Consider the following 16,705-nt stretch of genomic DNA (forward strand, 5'->3'; position numbering starts at 1 on the left):
TCATACAAATAGCACTTTATTAATATATATATATATATATATATATATATATATATATATATATATATATATAATTAATATATAATTAATAGAAATTATTCAATCTGAATTTGGCAAGACACTCGAATAAGCATAAAAATTTGTAGTACACACAAATATTGAGTAAAGCAGTAAGTTTGTCAGCCTGATCTCATGAAATTTACGTGAGCATCGCAAAGCTTTTGCAAAACTGAAATTACGTGCCTCATTACACGGTTGGCTGCAGTTTCCAAGTGAAATGTCCAGCGGGGGGCGCCAAAACCGAGTGAAATGAGGTCGTAATCAGACGGTTTTTAAGGTTTTTAAGGTAAATTTTAGATGGAGGTTTTAATGAGTTAAATGTACCTCCTTAACATAAACTTTACCCTAAACCTAACCAATAGTGTCCTTACCCTTAACCTACACCTAACCCTAACCGATAGTGTTTTAAAATGCCAATTTGAAATGAAAAGCACATTTTCTGAAGCAACCACATAATTTTGTGTCGCTTCTATGGCACTATCACTTTCATGTATCTTTGGCTGGCCTCGAAACGCGGTCCTGAGCTACCAAGCAAGTTAATCATATTGGAACAAGTGTGTAAATGTAAGTGGGTCTGTAATACAAATGTTAAAATGTATCATTTTTCAAATCATGCCTTAAAGTAATTCATTTGCGCCACATAAGAGTCAGTTTGCAAAAATATATATAGAGTAACGTTCATTCTATGAGACCAGGTTGCAATTTGTACTTAGATTTAACTATTTTAATAACACGTTTATGTAATCAACATTTTTCTCAATTCGTCTGCCATCTTGGATTTGAATAGCAAGTCAAATGTCACCTTAAAGGTACAGTTCACCCAAAAAGGAAAATTATGTCATCATTTACTCACCCTCATGTCGTTCCAAACCCATGTGATGTTCTTTCTCCTTTTGTGTTCCACAAAAGAAAAAAATGTCATACAGGTTTGTAACAACATAAGGGTGAGTAAATGGTGACAGAATTTTAAATTGAATTTTGGGTGAACTATCCCTTTAAAAAAAATCACTATGAGTGCAACGATGTCTAATGAGACACAAGAAAACATGTTTAGTCAAAACCAGTGAGGACAAACACACCTACCTTTACACCTCTAGGCCCAGGATATCCGATCGGCCCCTGAGCACCTGGGGGCCCCTGTAAAATACAATGACGCTTTGCTATTATGGGTTTTTTGAGTATCTGAGGCTACATTTGTACAAGATAATCATTACACAAAGAACTTAATGAGATATATTGAGGGATGAAGATGTACCAAATTCCCTTTCTCTCCTGCTGGCCCTTCTTTTCCAGGGTGACCCTATATGACAAAGAAAGAAAAATGGACAGTTATGCTATAGTAGATACAGCAACAAAGAGCATGCCATCTTTCATATGAAAAAAGGCAGGTTTTGACATGAAAAGATAAAAACAATGCAAAATTTAGTGAGATTTATGTTTAAAACAAGAATAATACCTTTTTGCCAAATGCATTGAGAAAACCACTTGTTTTCCCTTTGAACTAAGCTTTTACCCCATTACCAAATAGTTTTCAAGCATAAACCTCACAAAAGTTTATTAGATAGCTCTGAAAACAAGGTTCATTATCAAGTAAATTAACCTTGCTTTAGGGATGTAAATATTTTTTACTGGCAATCAAGACAAAAACACAGAGTAAGAAAATGATTTTTTGCAGAGTGTGTGTCTGAAGAAGGAAATCAGAAAAATCGCCAGTCAGGACACTTTAATTGTAAATATAATTAACATGACATTTATCTGATACACAAGGAATAGAGCATGTGATGTACAGGCATGATCTGTGTGTGTATGTGTATTTCCCAAACTCACCGGCGGTCCATCGGCTCCTGGCATTCCCGGTAAGCCTGGCTTTCCAGTGGGACCCTAAGGAGAGGAAAGCCAGCATGAGAAGCACTCACAACCCATTAAAACACACAGCACACACTTCCTCTTTCAACACACATTCACAGATTGAATGAACTATTAGAACAATCGATGGGTTTTAGTGGCCCACTATAGACAGGCATCCATGTGGCTGTACATAGTTATTTTAAAAAACGTTTCCACAGTTGTTTTTCCAGAGAATGAAAACATACAATGGCCTATAAAGCTCCAAAATGGACAAAAAAAGCCCCATAAAAGTAGTTGGGCTAAGTTTGAAGATGCGTAAGTGTGAATGAGAATTGAGAGGGCAAGATCTTTTAATGAATAACGGTCTGTTCCTCACACAAAGCTATCGTGTAACTTCAGAAGACTTGGCATATAGTGTGCAAGTTGTAAGCGGAGGTTGAACAATGGTGGATTTTGCCGATACCGATAACTAAGGTGGTGGGAAAAGGCTGATAACTGATAAATTGGTCGATAGTTATTAAAATTGATTTATACAGTGTTAAAAAAATGAATCAGGCGTGTAATAAGGGTGACATCCAAAATATGCAGTGCTGTGGGTCCCCAGGAACAGAGCTGAAGACCTCTAGTCTATATATTCACCAGATAAAGCGTTCTGTATTTATATACATTGCACCAGAAGAGTTTTAATGAGGAATAAGGTTCATTATTAGATATGAAGTTGGAGACAAGATGCTGATGGGGCACATGTCCAAATAGTCAAATTTTCTTTGCATGCCCTCATTTCAATTTATTAACAATTGATTATCTATTCAAAATAACAAAATATGCATTGAAGTGAGAATAAAAATGTGCGTGAAACAGTGTCAATGATGAAAAATTTAGAAAAAGCAAATCCCTACATAATTATTTTTATTTCACCTCTAGAGGTCGCTGTTATACTGTAGAATCAATGCGTTCTAACTGTAGAATCCTCCAGCGCCGACCACAGAAGAACATGGAGAAATTATAAAAAAAAATATCTGCAACTATCAGCTTGGCCTTTGCCGATAACCGATAGTTCCAATAAGCAACTATTGCCACAGATTAATCGGTAAAACCGATATATCGGTCTACCTCTTCTTGCACGGACTACTTTTATGGTAATTTATAATGTGTTTTTGCCCAGTTGGAGCTTGGTCACCATATGCTTTTGTCGCATGGAAAATAACTGTTCTGAAATTCTGCAAAATACATCCTCCAGTTTTTTCATGGAGGCAAGTCAATCATACTGGTTTAGAACCACATGAGGGTGAATAAATGATGTCAGAATATTTTTATTTTTGAGTTTTCTATTTCTTCAATCCATTCATTATGCCAGAGATCTTCCATAATCTATCTATTTGATCTCACCTTCTCTCCTGGAGGTCCAATCGCTCCCTGAGGACCTGGAAGTCCCTGTAGAAGGAGGACAGAAATACAGTATTTTGATTGGATAATTCAGTAATTGAGGGGCGGGCTATACAGTGTCAGAGTGGGCGTGTCTTGATGTTTACCTGAGCTCCGGGGTTGCCTTGTTGTCCAGGAGGACCTGGCTCACCTTGAGGCCCCTGATAGATGAATAATAAAACAATAAAATAATACAAGTGTGAGTGTACAGTAAATGTGTTTGTGTGTGCATAAATGTGTGTGTAAGTCTGAAACGTACAATGTTTCCTTTAGGTCCTGGATGTCCGTCCATTCCAGTCACACCCTACAAATAAGCAATTAAACAAACATTAAAATAAACGACTTTTGCTAAGATTGAAAATAATTAACTGATTAATACAAAAATACTGTTTTTACTCACAGGAGATCCCGGGGGCCCCTGGGGACCTTTGGGGCCTAGCAAACCACGAGGACCCTGAAAAAAAGGGACAGAGTAGTGTTTTATATTTTCTCACATGCATTCAGCAGATTAAACAGGGTGTTGACATTGCCTTAAAGGTGCATATAACCTTTACAGTTGTATTGCACTTTATACTGACACCTAGTGGTGTAGATGCAGCATGACGCAAAAGCATTGTTGAGATACCCTTATAGAGAGACCCTATTGTCATGCATGATTATTTATTCTGCTACCACACATGTCTGATAATACGGGGGTTAATGAGATAAATTGAGAAGTATTGGGCTGGAGGGCACTACAAAGGGGACCATCCTTATCTAGAATAAAACAGCTATCTTTAAGTGTAAAACTTTCCCAATGTGGACATTTACTTGCATCTCTAACTATCTTATCTGACATAACTGAGTGTGTATATGTGTGTTTAAGTGTGTAGGTGGGCAAGAGTGGATATAGTTGCTCCTAATCTGAATGGTGAATATGGAGCGCCCCCTGCTGGACAAAGAGTAAAACTGCAATATTGTAACTAGTGGCTAATTGACACAATGATCACATCCTTCTAAAGTGTCTCCTAGCACTGTTTCAGCTTCTCTACAAACACTTCCTGTCTCTTACTGTTTCTCTCACTTCGCATCCCATTAATACTTATGATTACAACAGAAATCTGCTGCAAATAACCCCAAAGTGACATGGATTTGTGGTTTGACTACACAAGATTTTTATTTGCTCTGTATTTTCAGAACACTGCATAACTCTTTGAATGGTGGCAGTAGGAAAACATGAGAGCTTACTGGGATAATGGAGAAGAGATTAACTCACCGGTTCTCCGGGCAGACCCCTGGGTCCGACCTCACCATCATCGCCCTAGGATGCAGGAAATGACACGTCATTATAATCCATTTTGATATATCATTATGACCCAATTTGATACATAATAATGACATGGATGGTAAATGAAATAGTAACAGATAAAAATATGGAAAGAAACTAGGGCACATACTCTCTCTCCATCCTCTCCAGGGGGCCCGGGTGGTCCCTGAGGGCCCGTCTCGCCCTAAACAACCACAAAGACACACTCATTTATATTGAAATAAAATTCATTGGCAATATCAAGAATAGTCTTGCAGAACTAACAGGTTATCTCGGATTATACAAGTTACAGACCAGGGCCAGATTCACGAAACATTCTTAAGAATTAAATTCTTCTTAACTACAATTGTATTCTTGTTATCTAACATAAAGGGACAGTTCACCCAAAAATGAAAATTCTCTCATCATTTACTCACCCTCATGCCACCCCAGATGTATATTACTTTCTTCTGCAGAACACAAATTAAGATTTATAGAAGAGTAAACAGCTCTGTAGGTCCATACAATGCAAGTGAATGGTGACCAGAACTCACAAGGTCCAAAATGCATATAAAGGAAGCATAAAAGTAATCCATAAGAGTCCAGTGGTTATTTCCATGTCTTCTGAAGCGATATGATATGCGTGGGTGAGAAACATCAATATTTAAGTAATTTTTAACTGTAAATCTACACTTTCACTTTCACATTCAGCCACCTACTGATTGGGGCTGTTCAAAGGTTGAGATTTATAGCCCCAATCAGTAGGTGGTTGAATGTGAAAGTGAAAGTGTAGATTTACAGTAACAAATTACTTAAATATTGATCTGTTTCTCACCCATGCATATCATGTCCCTTCAGAAGACATGGAAATAACCACTGGAGTCTTATGGATTACTTTTATGCTGCCTTTATGTTCTTTTTGGATCTTCTGAGGTCTGGTCACCATTCACTTGCATTGTAAGGACCTACAGAGCTGAGATATTCTTCTAAAAATCTTTGTTTGTGTTCTGCAGAAGATAGAAAGTCAAATACATCTGGGATGGCATGAGGATGAGTAAATGATGTGAGAATTTTAATTTTTAGGTGAACTATCCCTTTAAGAAAACACACACACACACACACACACACACACACACACACACACACACACACAAAACTTAGGTATGTTCTTATCTTTTTTAATCAGACATTTATAGCTACAGTAGATAACTTCAAAAAATTAATAAAAAAATCTTAATTCATTTCCTAGGATTTTCGTGAATCCGGCCCTAAGGCGATATATTTGCCATTTTTGGACATACATGTGCCCATGTGACAGATTAACATAAGTATTAGTTCCCCTTTGTTTCAGTTTCAAAATCTACCAACAGTTTTGTCAATTAATTCCCACATATTTGTGCACGTAATTTGCTTTCATTACTTTCTTTAGATTTAAGCATTGGCCAAAGCCCATACTGATTGACTATTAGATGATCCCTTTACACATTTTCTCTAATAAGTGTTTGATTAATTTTAAGATGTAAAAAAAAAGCAGTGGTTACCCTGTGTCCCTTTTCACCAGGCAAGCCAGCGAGACCGTCAAATCCTCTGTCACCCTGTGAAGAACGCAGACAGGATATTACTATTAACAGGAGTTTTACATTTTCTGAAGAACATGTGAGTGGTGCTTGCTCAAGGTGTTGTGGGTGGTTGCCAGGGCATCGCTATGTGGTTGCTCAAGTGTTTTGAGCACATGCGCATTGAGCGCATTGATATTTGATTAATAGGGTGTTCTGGATGGTTACTAGGTCCAGGTCAAAACAGCCCACCCCCATGTTTCTCTGATACTCTGTTCTCTTGATAAAGCTTGGGTCTCTCCTTCAGTATAAGTGGGATTTTATCATCTGTCATCAACAGATTTCACACACTGTTGTTGAGTTTTACCTTTGGTCCGGTCTGTCCCGGCATCCCTCTGGCTCCATCAGATCCAGGCCGACCCTAAAAAAAAAACACAGAAAAAATACTGAAAACATTATTCTTATTTATAAATTCCCACTTTTGTACAGATTGGTCAGCTCCTTAGTACTCAGACTTCATATAAGGCACTGATTTTGTCCTGGTAGTTTCAGACAGAATGTTAACTCACCCTTCTACCAGGCTTGCCAGGAGGGCCCGCGGATCCCATTGGACCACGGGGACCCTGGAAAATACACACACAAACATTTTTAGAACAGCTCGATCCCACCATAGCTCAAGAATGTAATCAATGCTCCACACAGGCTCAAGTGTTTTTACTACTTCAGTGTTATTATATTTGAAGTCTGTGTAAAAACAGTCTGCACAGATTGCTGAGGACTGTGTGTATTTTGTGATGGCTCTACCTGAGGCCCGGCCTCTCCAGACTCTCCTTTCAGTCCAGCCACACCAGGAGGACCCTGAGAAAATGAGATCAGACAGAGTATGATACAATGCCAGATATATCATAATACAGTTAGTGATGCTTCAGACAGACTGAAACAGACAGACAGACGTACCAGAGGTCCAGGGCGGCCTGTAAGTCCCATTGGTCCGGTTGGACCCCTCATTGCCAGCTATATAAAAAGACAGCAGTTTGTTACTGTATGTACTGTATATGTGTGTGTGTGTGTATTCGTCTGTAAGCGTGTGTCTTACTCTGGCCTGCTGCATGATAGCTTGCATCTGAGCCTCCTGAGCGGACACAGCAGGACCTTTTTGTCCACCGTCTCCTCCTGTACTCATCCGGAACTACAGAGCAAAATACACAATATATCAGATAAAAAAAAGCAAAAAAAACAAACAAAAAAAAACAAACAAAAAAACAAGGTAGATGTGTAAGAGTGAAAATAAACACTTATTAAGCTGTTCTGACAATATATGAACTGTGAGTTATATTTGTTACTTAAAACTAAAAGGGACAAAAGCATGTTATTCTGTTTTTCTAAGCATGTCTAAGAATATAACTATGTTCAGACTGGAACGTATTGCTTACTGCACACTGGGCAGTATATACTGTATACGGTATACCACACACTTAAATAATAGAAAATAACCAATAGTATCAACATAGTATTAAAATAGTGCGTGAAACAGTATGTTGTGTTAAATGTTTCAAAAAGTAGGGCAAATGTGTTGTCACATGACAACGCTACAGTATGTTGCATGTTTAATTCAATGAGTGGCATCCAGTTATTTCAGAAAAAAATATTATTTTGCATTTAAGACCAATTTTAAAAATATATATTTTTTGAGACTTTAGAAAATTATGGTCGATTTCTCTTCCGGTACATTCATCATGCTGGAAATGGAAGGTCATGTCGAGCATGCATAGTATGCATACTGCGAACTTCAGTATGCATAAAAACAGTATGAGTAGTATGGTACAGTGCTATTCAGAACAGAGCCTTTGTACTGTATGTGCTTGCATTTGTGTGTCTGACACAAACTTGATCAATGATGCCACCTAGTGGCTAAATTTAATCACTACTCTTTCATGAGTAAAAGCACTAGTTCTTAAAGGGAATGTTCACCCAAAAATGAAAATTCTCTCGTCATACACTCACCCTCATGCCATCCCATATGTGCATGATTTTCTTTACTCTGCAGAACACAAATGAAGATTTTTAGAAGAATATCTAAGCTCTGTTGTCCTTACAATGCAAGTGAATGGTGACCAAAACTTTGAAGCTCCAAGAAGCACACAAAGGCAGCATAAAAGTAATCCATATGACTCCAGTTGTTAAATCTATGTCTTCAGAAGTGATATGATGGGTGTGGGTGAGGAACAGATCAATATTTAAGTCATTTTGTACTATAAATCTCCACCTTTGACCAGCCCCAACCAGTAAGTGGTGATATGCACACAAAATGCAAATAGCCAAAAAACAAAATAAGAAAAATGTGGAAGTGAAAGTGGACATTTATGTTAAAAAAGGACTTGAATATTGAACCGTTCACACACACCTATTATGTTGCTTCAGAAGACATGGATTTAACCACTGGAATATATATATATATTACTTTTATGCAGCTTTTATTTGCTTTTTGGAGCTTAAAAGTTCTGGTCACCATTCACTTGCATTGTATGGACCTACAGAGCTGAGATATTCTTCTAAAAATCATTGTTTGTGTTCTGCAGAAGAAAGTCATACACATCAGGGATGGCATGAGGGTGAGGGTGAACTACAATCGAACGCCATATTTGTTGAATGTAAACACATACATCACAGATGACATTGTTTTTAATTTGGTGTTCTAGAACATCTGTGGACGCCTTGGACATGTTCCAGAACTCTGAAGAGAAAGACGTTGTGCCATTATCCATGTTCCGGAATCAGAATCTTTGCGGTTAAAAATGATTGGAATAACAGCTGGGATGGAGGAAATTTGGAGAAGCCGAGTGTATGTGGAATGGGGGAAATGTCTCACTACATTTACCAGTGAATGATTGATGGACATGGTCATAGCAGCAAAGGGACGATTATGTTTCTGATATTTATCTGACATAATTGTCACTGTTAAACCACTCTGAGCATAAATCAAGCGCAATAACAGTCTCTGAGAGCGCTCTTAAAGTTCATTACAACACAGTATGGATCTCTGAATAGCTGGCACTCAAGCCTGAAGTGAAGAATTGATTTCTGAAAATAAGATTCCAACCTGAATTCAAGATTCACAGATAAGTTTACACAGCAAAATTAATAAATAAAATAAACAATTCTTAATCAGTATTTTTGTCTTGTTTTCCAGTAAAATATCTAAACATCCTTAAAACTACTTCCTTTAAGACTGTATAGAACATAAAGAATATTTCTCGAATTAAGTTTCATTTCTCACCACATTGGCAAATATTTTTTTCTTGTTTTAAGCAAAAATCTATGAATATTTAAATAAAATTTGTATAATAAAATAGTCATATTTCAAAATTATGCAAGTTTGCTTCTCAAGTACATTTTTCATGTTTTATGCATGTTTACTGGAAAACAAGGCAAAAATAGTAATTACAAAAATGATGAACATCTCAAGAAGTGTTCATAGCTGTAAGATTTACATTTACTCATTTATCAGATGCTTTTAACCAAGAATTCTATGCCTTTTGTAATGTTTAATTTTATGGTATATGTTCTATAGGTGTATATCTTGCATTTGTGTGTAATATGTGTTGATGTGCTTTGATTTACATACAGGCAACATGAGGACAGTCCCTGGAGGTCCTGGTAGACCGTCAGCTCCAGGAAGACCAGAGCGACCAGGAGGACCCTTGCAAAATAGCAAAGGATTATGGGTAATGCATTTAACATCTAAGAAACATCAACAATCAGAGAAACTGGGATCCAAAATAACTTTTCACAGTTAATTTGGAGACCTTTTATACACTTGGGGGATTTTGTGGAATACAATTTTAAGCTTTGTTTACTGTACATGACCAGTCAAAAATTATGAACACATCTACTCATTCTTTATTATTACATTTGTCATATTTCTTAATCAGAGTGACGTCATTAAACCTATGAAATACGAAATGTATACATATGCACAGTTATTTAAGCAGCATTTAAGCTTAAGCCTTTAGATTTAAAGGTTTAACGATCATGAAAAACATAAATTCAGACAAGCATGCCCAAACTTGACTGGTAGTGTATTCGCTTATTATTGTTGTCATGCTTACTTACCCTCTCACCGGGCTCTCCGGCGCTACCTGGGGGTCCCGTTGTACCTGGAGAGCCAGGGAGACCCTAGAAAAACACACAGATACAGTTAAAAACACACATAAATGCATCACTTGATCAAGTGAGGTTACTAAGACTTCAGATCAATGTTGGAATCTCTAGATCTTTCTCTCTTTTTCTTCATCAAATCCATGTTACTACAGTCCCTACAGAGCTTCAATCCAGCAGAGAGAACAGCTGCTTTATGTAAAAAAAAGTAGTTCATAAATGAAACTATACAGATATACAGCTGTACAGCACAGCTGAGTGTGTGATGTCAGTAATGATAACTGTGAGTGTTACTGTACTCTTTGTTAATGGGAAACTTCATCTTCACAGTGTTCCAAACACTGAAACTACTGAATGACTCATTTGAGCCAGTTTTAGTCAATCAGTCAAAATGACTCAAAAGATCTTTTTCTGACTCAAAATGACTCAAGAGTTCTTGAACTCATGAGTTACTGATGTCTTATCACTCATTTACTGACCGAATCAGTCAGTGAAAAAAAAAGTTACAATTGTTTAGTATATTTATAGTTAGGACCAACCATTATTCAAGTACAAAAATAATCTTTATTGGAATCGATTAGGAACCATAAATATTACGTGGAATCAGAATTGGAACCAGAATCATAAAAGGTGCACTAAGTAACATTTGTGTTTAAGTTGTGCTGACATCCATAACCGTAGATGCAGCATCACGCAAAAACAGAAATTCTCCGTTACCAATGTTATTATTATTATAACTGCTATCATTTAGGGTTAATCTAATCTAACCTAACCCTAACTCCTAACCCTAACCCTAAACTAACCCTATTGGCATTAAGCCATGATTGATTTACTCATTGAGTGAAAGCGTCCAATTACGGGTGACTGACAAAGCGAGAAATATTCGGTTGGTCACATGATCTCAACATGTCATCGCTCATGATTATCCACCCAGTAACATACGAAGAATAAAGCAGCGTAGTAGAATAAAGCGGACTTACTGTGGGACCCTCTGGACCAGGTGGGCCTTCAACCAACATTCCCTAAAGGAACGGAAACACACAAACATATTTAAATGACATCAACACAATCTTCAACAACAACGAGAGCTTGAGAGAGTGAGACCACCACTGTTGTGGTGAGCTTAGAGCAAAATCAAACTTATTTCATTCTTTCATTTTTCACTTTAATAAGCTTTGCTAGAGTCTGTGGACTCTAAAGTTTATATGTGTGTGTCTTTAAATTGGCTGTTGTTTTCTATAGGGGGATTCCAAACAGCTTCATGAGGAAGTCTGTTAAAGCACTGCTGTGTGTTTCTCAAGGCTCTGACTGTTTATGAAGCATAGGAGACAATCCAGAACATTCCAGAACTCAACAGAAATTCAAGAACTTTTATAAAATGTTGAATTTCAGCTCTAAAATATAAATAGATAAGCCACGCTTGAAGCAAGCAAGTTTAGGCACTTTACATAAAAGAGACCACAATTATGCCTGTAGTCCAAAGAGATCATGAACTGTAACAATTTTAGTTTGTGTTTGTCATGTTGTGGGTTTGTGTTAAAAAGCAGGGTATGAACTAACAGGTAGATTTCTGTGGCGGTTCTCATAATCTCACATTCAAATGGATTAAAGCTGTTTGTGTAGCCCTCTCATGCCTCACTGATTAATAGTTTACCAAAGCACAAGCTTTGAAAATATGACGTAATTACACACCCAATACACTGCAATCAGTATCGGGACGTACTGTACAAGCTGTTTTGTCTAGAAGTCATCAGTCGTGTGCTTGCTTCAGTTGCAACATAACCATAATAGTGCTATTATCTCGAATAAAACTATGAATACTGAATGGCAGTCAAGCACAGAGCATGAGAAATCAAAAGCACAGATGTCAAGTTCTTGAGATATCTACAGCACATTTGAATGAAAGATCTAGACCACCGAGCAGGCTTATGAAAGATATACAGTACAGCCTTGTGGGAGATCTAAAGTGCTGAGCACAGGCTCGTGAGTCATGAGAGATCCAGAGTGCAGAGCACAGCCTTGTGAGAGATCTAGAGTGCAGAGCATAGCCTTGTGTGAGATCTAGAGTGCAGAGCACAGCCTTGTGTGAGATCTAGAGTGCAGAGCATAGCCTTGTGTGAGATCTAGACTGCAGAGCACAGGCTCGTGAGTCATGAGGGATCTAGGGTTCAGAGCACATCCTTGTGAGAGATCTAGACTGCAGAGCACAGGCTCGTGAGAGATCTAGAGTGCAGAGCAGACTCATGAAAGATCTAGACCTCAAAGTACAGGCTCATGAGAGATCTAAAGTGCAGAGCACAGGCTCATGAGAGATCTAGAGATTAGAGCACAGTCTCATGAAATATCTAGAATGAAGGGCACATGCTCCTGAGAGATCTAGAGTGCAGAGCAGAGGCTAGTCAGAGATCTGGAGAGCACAGACTCATGAGAGATCTAGAGTGCAGAGCACAGGCTCTTGAGAGATCTAGAATGCAAAGCAGAGGCTAGTCAGAGATCTGGAGAACACAGACTCATAAGGGATCTAGAGTGCAGAGCACATGCTTCTGAGAGCTCTAGAGTGCAGAGCAGAGGCTAGTCAGAGATCTGGAGAGCACAGACTCATGAGAGATCTAGAGTGCAGAGCACAGGCTTTTGAGAGATCTAGAATGCAGAGCAGAGGCTAGTCGGAGATCTGGAGAACACAGACTCATGAGGGATCTAGAGTGCAAAGCACAGGCTCTTGAGAGATCTAGAGTGCATTGCAGAGGCTAGTCAGAGATCTGGAGAGCACAGACTCATGTGAGATCTAGACTGCAGAGCACAGGCTCGTGAGAAATCTAGAGTGCAGAGCAGACTCGTGAAAGATCTAGAGCTCAAAGTACAGGCTCATGAGAGATCTAAAGTGCAGAGCACAGGCTCGTGAGAGATCTAGAGATTAAAGCACAGTCTCATGAAAGATCTAGAATGAAGAGCACATGCTCCTGAGAGATCTAGAGTGCAGAGCACAGGCAAGTCAGAGATCTGGAGAGCACAGACTCATGAGAGATCTAGAGTGCAGAGCACAGGCTCTTGAGAGATCTAGAATGCAAAGCAGAGGCTAGTCAGAGATCTGGAGAACACAGACTCATAAGGGATCTAGAGTGCAGAGCACATGCTTCTGAGAGCTCTAGAGTGCAGAGCAGAGGCTAGTCAGAGATCTGGAGAGCACAGACTCATGAGAGATCTAGAGTGCAGAGCACAGGCTTTTGAGAGATCTAGAATGCAGAGCAGAGGCTAGTCGGAGATCTGGAGAACACAGACTCATGAGGGATCTAGAGTGCAAAGCACAGGCTCTTGAGAGATCTAGAGTGCATTGCAGAGGCTAGTCAGAGATCTGGAGAGCACAGACTCATGTGAGATCTAGACTGCAGAGCACAGGCTCGTGAGAAATCTAGAGTGCAGAGCAGACTCGTGAAAGATCTAGAGCTCAAAGTACAGGCTCATGAGAGATCTAAAGTGCAGAGCACAGGCTCGTGAGAGATCTAGAGATTAAAGCACAGTCTCATGAAAGATCTAGAATGAAGAGCACATGCTCCTGAGAGATCTAGAGTGCAGAGCACAGGCAAGTCAGAGATCTGGAGAGCACAGACTCATGAGAGATCTAGAGTGCAGAGCACAGGCTCTTGAGAGATCTAGAATGCAAAGCAGAGGCTAGTCAGAGATCTGGAGAACACAGACTCATAAGGGATCTAGAGTGCAGAGCACATGCTCCTGAGAGCTCTAGAGTGCAGAGCAGAGGCTAGTCAGAGATCTGGAGAGCACAGACTCATGAGAGATCTAGAGTGCAGAGCGCAGGCTCTTAAGAGATCTAGAATGCAGAGCAGAGGCAAGTCAGAGATCTGGAGAACACAGACTCATGAGAGATCTAGAGTGCATTGCAGAGGCTAGTCAGAGATCTGGCGAGCACAGACTCATGAGAGATTTAGAGTGCAGAGCACAGGCTCTTGAGAGATCTAGAGTGCAGGACAGAGGCTAGTCATAGATCTGGAGAGCACAGTCTTATTAAAGATCTAGAATGAAGAGCACAGGCTCCTAAGAGATCTAAAGTGCAAAGCAGAGGCTTGTGAGAGATCTAGAGAACAGAACACAGGGGTTTTATTGCCAGATAAAGAAAAAAATCACAGAACACTAGTGCAGGGAAACTGTGTGTATTTGTGTGTTGCAAAAGCTTGGTGTAATTTGATGCTTATTAAAGATTATTTAGATTTTAGTAATTTCCCTGAGGCATTGTCAGAATGTGCTGCCATGGCAATGAACATGCTGCTTTGTTTTGGTGAAGATCTGCATTCCATACATGCCACAAAACAGAGTTGACACTGTGTGTGTGTATATGCAGAAACAAGGCAGAATGTGAGAGTTTGAGAGAGAAGCATGTGGTTTGATAATTTTTCTGCCTTTCCAAGTTGTTTTTAATCCAAACTATACGGTCAACCTTCATTAAAAGCAGCTGTCCTGATCTGTATGTTTTCTCTCTCAAAAAACGTTGATCTGGCTTTTCTCTGACTCAATTAATACTGATCTTCTCACTGATCTGATCCTGTCAGTTTAATTTTCCATTTTAATATGCTTTAATGGTCTGACAAACCAAGGCATTTGCAGCTTAGCCATTTACAAATAAAACAGCAAACATAAAATAGTGCAATACAACATGTAGTTTAGGAAAAGAGAAAAAAGACATAATAATTCACAGATAGGGAAGACCTTAATAAAATTGGAACAACAGATAACCGGCAGCCATATTACCCTGCAGCTTTCACCTGGTTAGTCATTGAAGCTAAGCAGGGTTGAGCAAGTGTAACATTCATAACATAAAAAGTAAATGGGAAGAAGACAGAAATAAGAAACAGGAATTGTTTCAAATGTGTGGTGTATCTGTTTAACCTTTTTATAATTGCTGTTGCAATAGAAGCTGTGATTGAGTTTCCTAATAACTGTTTCTGTAACTGCAACTATGCTCACTTCTGAACAGCATGTCTCTTTCTCTATCCTTGATGTAAACCTAAACATCACGTGGTCTTTCTCTCTGATATAGCTGTGAAAGTAATAGTATAAGCTCTGGTCTCTTGATATAGTCTGGTTTTGAACAACACTCAACTCATTCACAATAAACCCAGATGTCTTCTATGGCTTGCTTCCATGCTCTTACGCTGTTAAGGAAATAAGAAATTCTAGCACATATTAACACACACACACACACACACACACACACACACACACATAAGCTCACAGTGACATCTGGTTGAAATCACTCAGAGAGCCACGTGAGCAGTTAGATGATCATGAAATTGGAGACTGTATGCAAAGAAAACATAAAGAGAAAAATAATTTCCATTGCGTGAACGTAATTGTAAGGCTTTAAATGTTGAACACAGCTGAAATGCTGGGTGAATGTGAGGTTGCATTAACAGTGTGTAATCTGAAAGTGATGTTCCTGGCTACTTTTCAAGTCAAAATGCAAATCAGGAATGAATCCAGATTAAATTTTTTATGATGCCTGAATAATAACTGCAAATAACTTTAAGCATGCAAGACCATACTTAGAAACTTCCCTTCGGTTTGCGACAAAAAGATTTGTCAATGCGAAAACATTGGATATTGGAGATATTGATGCTTAAATTTACACTTCCAGCATTTAACTTTTACATTGTGTGGGCTGTGATAGATTACCAATGTTTGTGTTATACAGTTGTGCTCAAAAGTTTGCATACCTTTGGAGAATTGGTAATATATATGTACCATTTTTAAAGAAAACATGAGTGAGCAGGCAAAACACATTTCTTTTATTTCTTATGGGATTCATATTCAACTGTAGGTTATAACAGAATGGCACAATCATAAAACAAAACATGGCGACAAAGAAAAAAATGAAATGACTCCTGTTCAAAAGTCTGCATACCCTTAGTTCTAAATACTGTGTGTTGCCCCCTTTAGCATCAATGACAGCGTGCAGTCTTTTGCAATAGTTGTCTATGAGGCCCCAAATTCTTGCAGGTGGTATAGCTGCCCATTCGTCTTGGCAAAATGCCTCCAGGTCGTCTTGCATGAACCGCACATTTGAGATCTCCCCAAAGTGGCTTGATGATATTAAGGTCAGGAGACTGATGGCCACTCCAGAACCTTCAACATTTTCTGCTGTAACCACTGGAGGGTCAGCTTGGCCTTGTGCTTAGGGTCATTGTCATACTGGAAAGTCCAAGAGTGTCCCATGCGCAGCTTTCATGCAGAAGAATGCAAATTGTCTGCCAGTATTTTCTGATAACATGCTGCATTCATCTTTCCATCAATTTTCACAAGATTCCCCGTGCCTTTACAGCTCACACACCCCCAAAACATCAGTGAGCCACCACCATGCTTC

General features: G+C 38.8%; 1 protein-coding gene across 2 annotated transcripts in view; it reads right to left on the reverse strand.

Moving 5' to 3' along the window:
* The window catches only part of LOC127430972 (collagen alpha-1(V) chain-like), a 146,168-nt gene that overhangs the window by 46,557 nt on the left and 82,906 nt on the right, over positions 1–16,705 (reverse strand). For both annotated transcript variants that reach the window (XM_051681104.1, XM_051681103.1), the window contains exons 10-27: positions 11,313–11,354; positions 10,288–10,350; positions 9,800–9,874; positions 7,271–7,363; positions 7,132–7,188; positions 6,979–7,032; positions 6,744–6,797; positions 6,542–6,595; positions 6,160–6,213; positions 4,770–4,823; positions 4,589–4,633; positions 3,734–3,787; positions 3,593–3,637; positions 3,441–3,494; positions 3,298–3,342; positions 1,888–1,941; positions 1,316–1,360; positions 1,144–1,197 (exon numbers count right to left, since the gene is read on the reverse strand). In XM_051681104.1, coding sequence (XP_051537064.1) covers positions 1,144–1,197; positions 1,316–1,360; positions 1,888–1,941; positions 3,298–3,342; positions 3,441–3,494; positions 3,593–3,637; positions 3,734–3,787; positions 4,589–4,633; positions 4,770–4,823; positions 6,160–6,213; positions 6,542–6,595; positions 6,744–6,797; positions 6,979–7,032; positions 7,132–7,188; positions 7,271–7,363; positions 9,800–9,874; positions 10,288–10,350; positions 11,313–11,354 — 996 coding nt within the window. The remainder of the gene's footprint in view (positions 1–1,143; positions 1,198–1,315; positions 1,361–1,887; positions 1,942–3,297; positions 3,343–3,440; positions 3,495–3,592; positions 3,638–3,733; positions 3,788–4,588; positions 4,634–4,769; positions 4,824–6,159; positions 6,214–6,541; positions 6,596–6,743; positions 6,798–6,978; positions 7,033–7,131; positions 7,189–7,270; positions 7,364–9,799; positions 9,875–10,287; positions 10,351–11,312; positions 11,355–16,705) is intronic.

The sequence above is a fragment of the Myxocyprinus asiaticus genome, chromosome 40, assembly GCF_019703515.2.
Source record: "Myxocyprinus asiaticus isolate MX2 ecotype Aquarium Trade chromosome 40, UBuf_Myxa_2, whole genome shotgun sequence".
NCBI lineage: Eukaryota > Metazoa > Chordata > Actinopteri > Cypriniformes > Catostomidae > Myxocyprinus > Myxocyprinus asiaticus.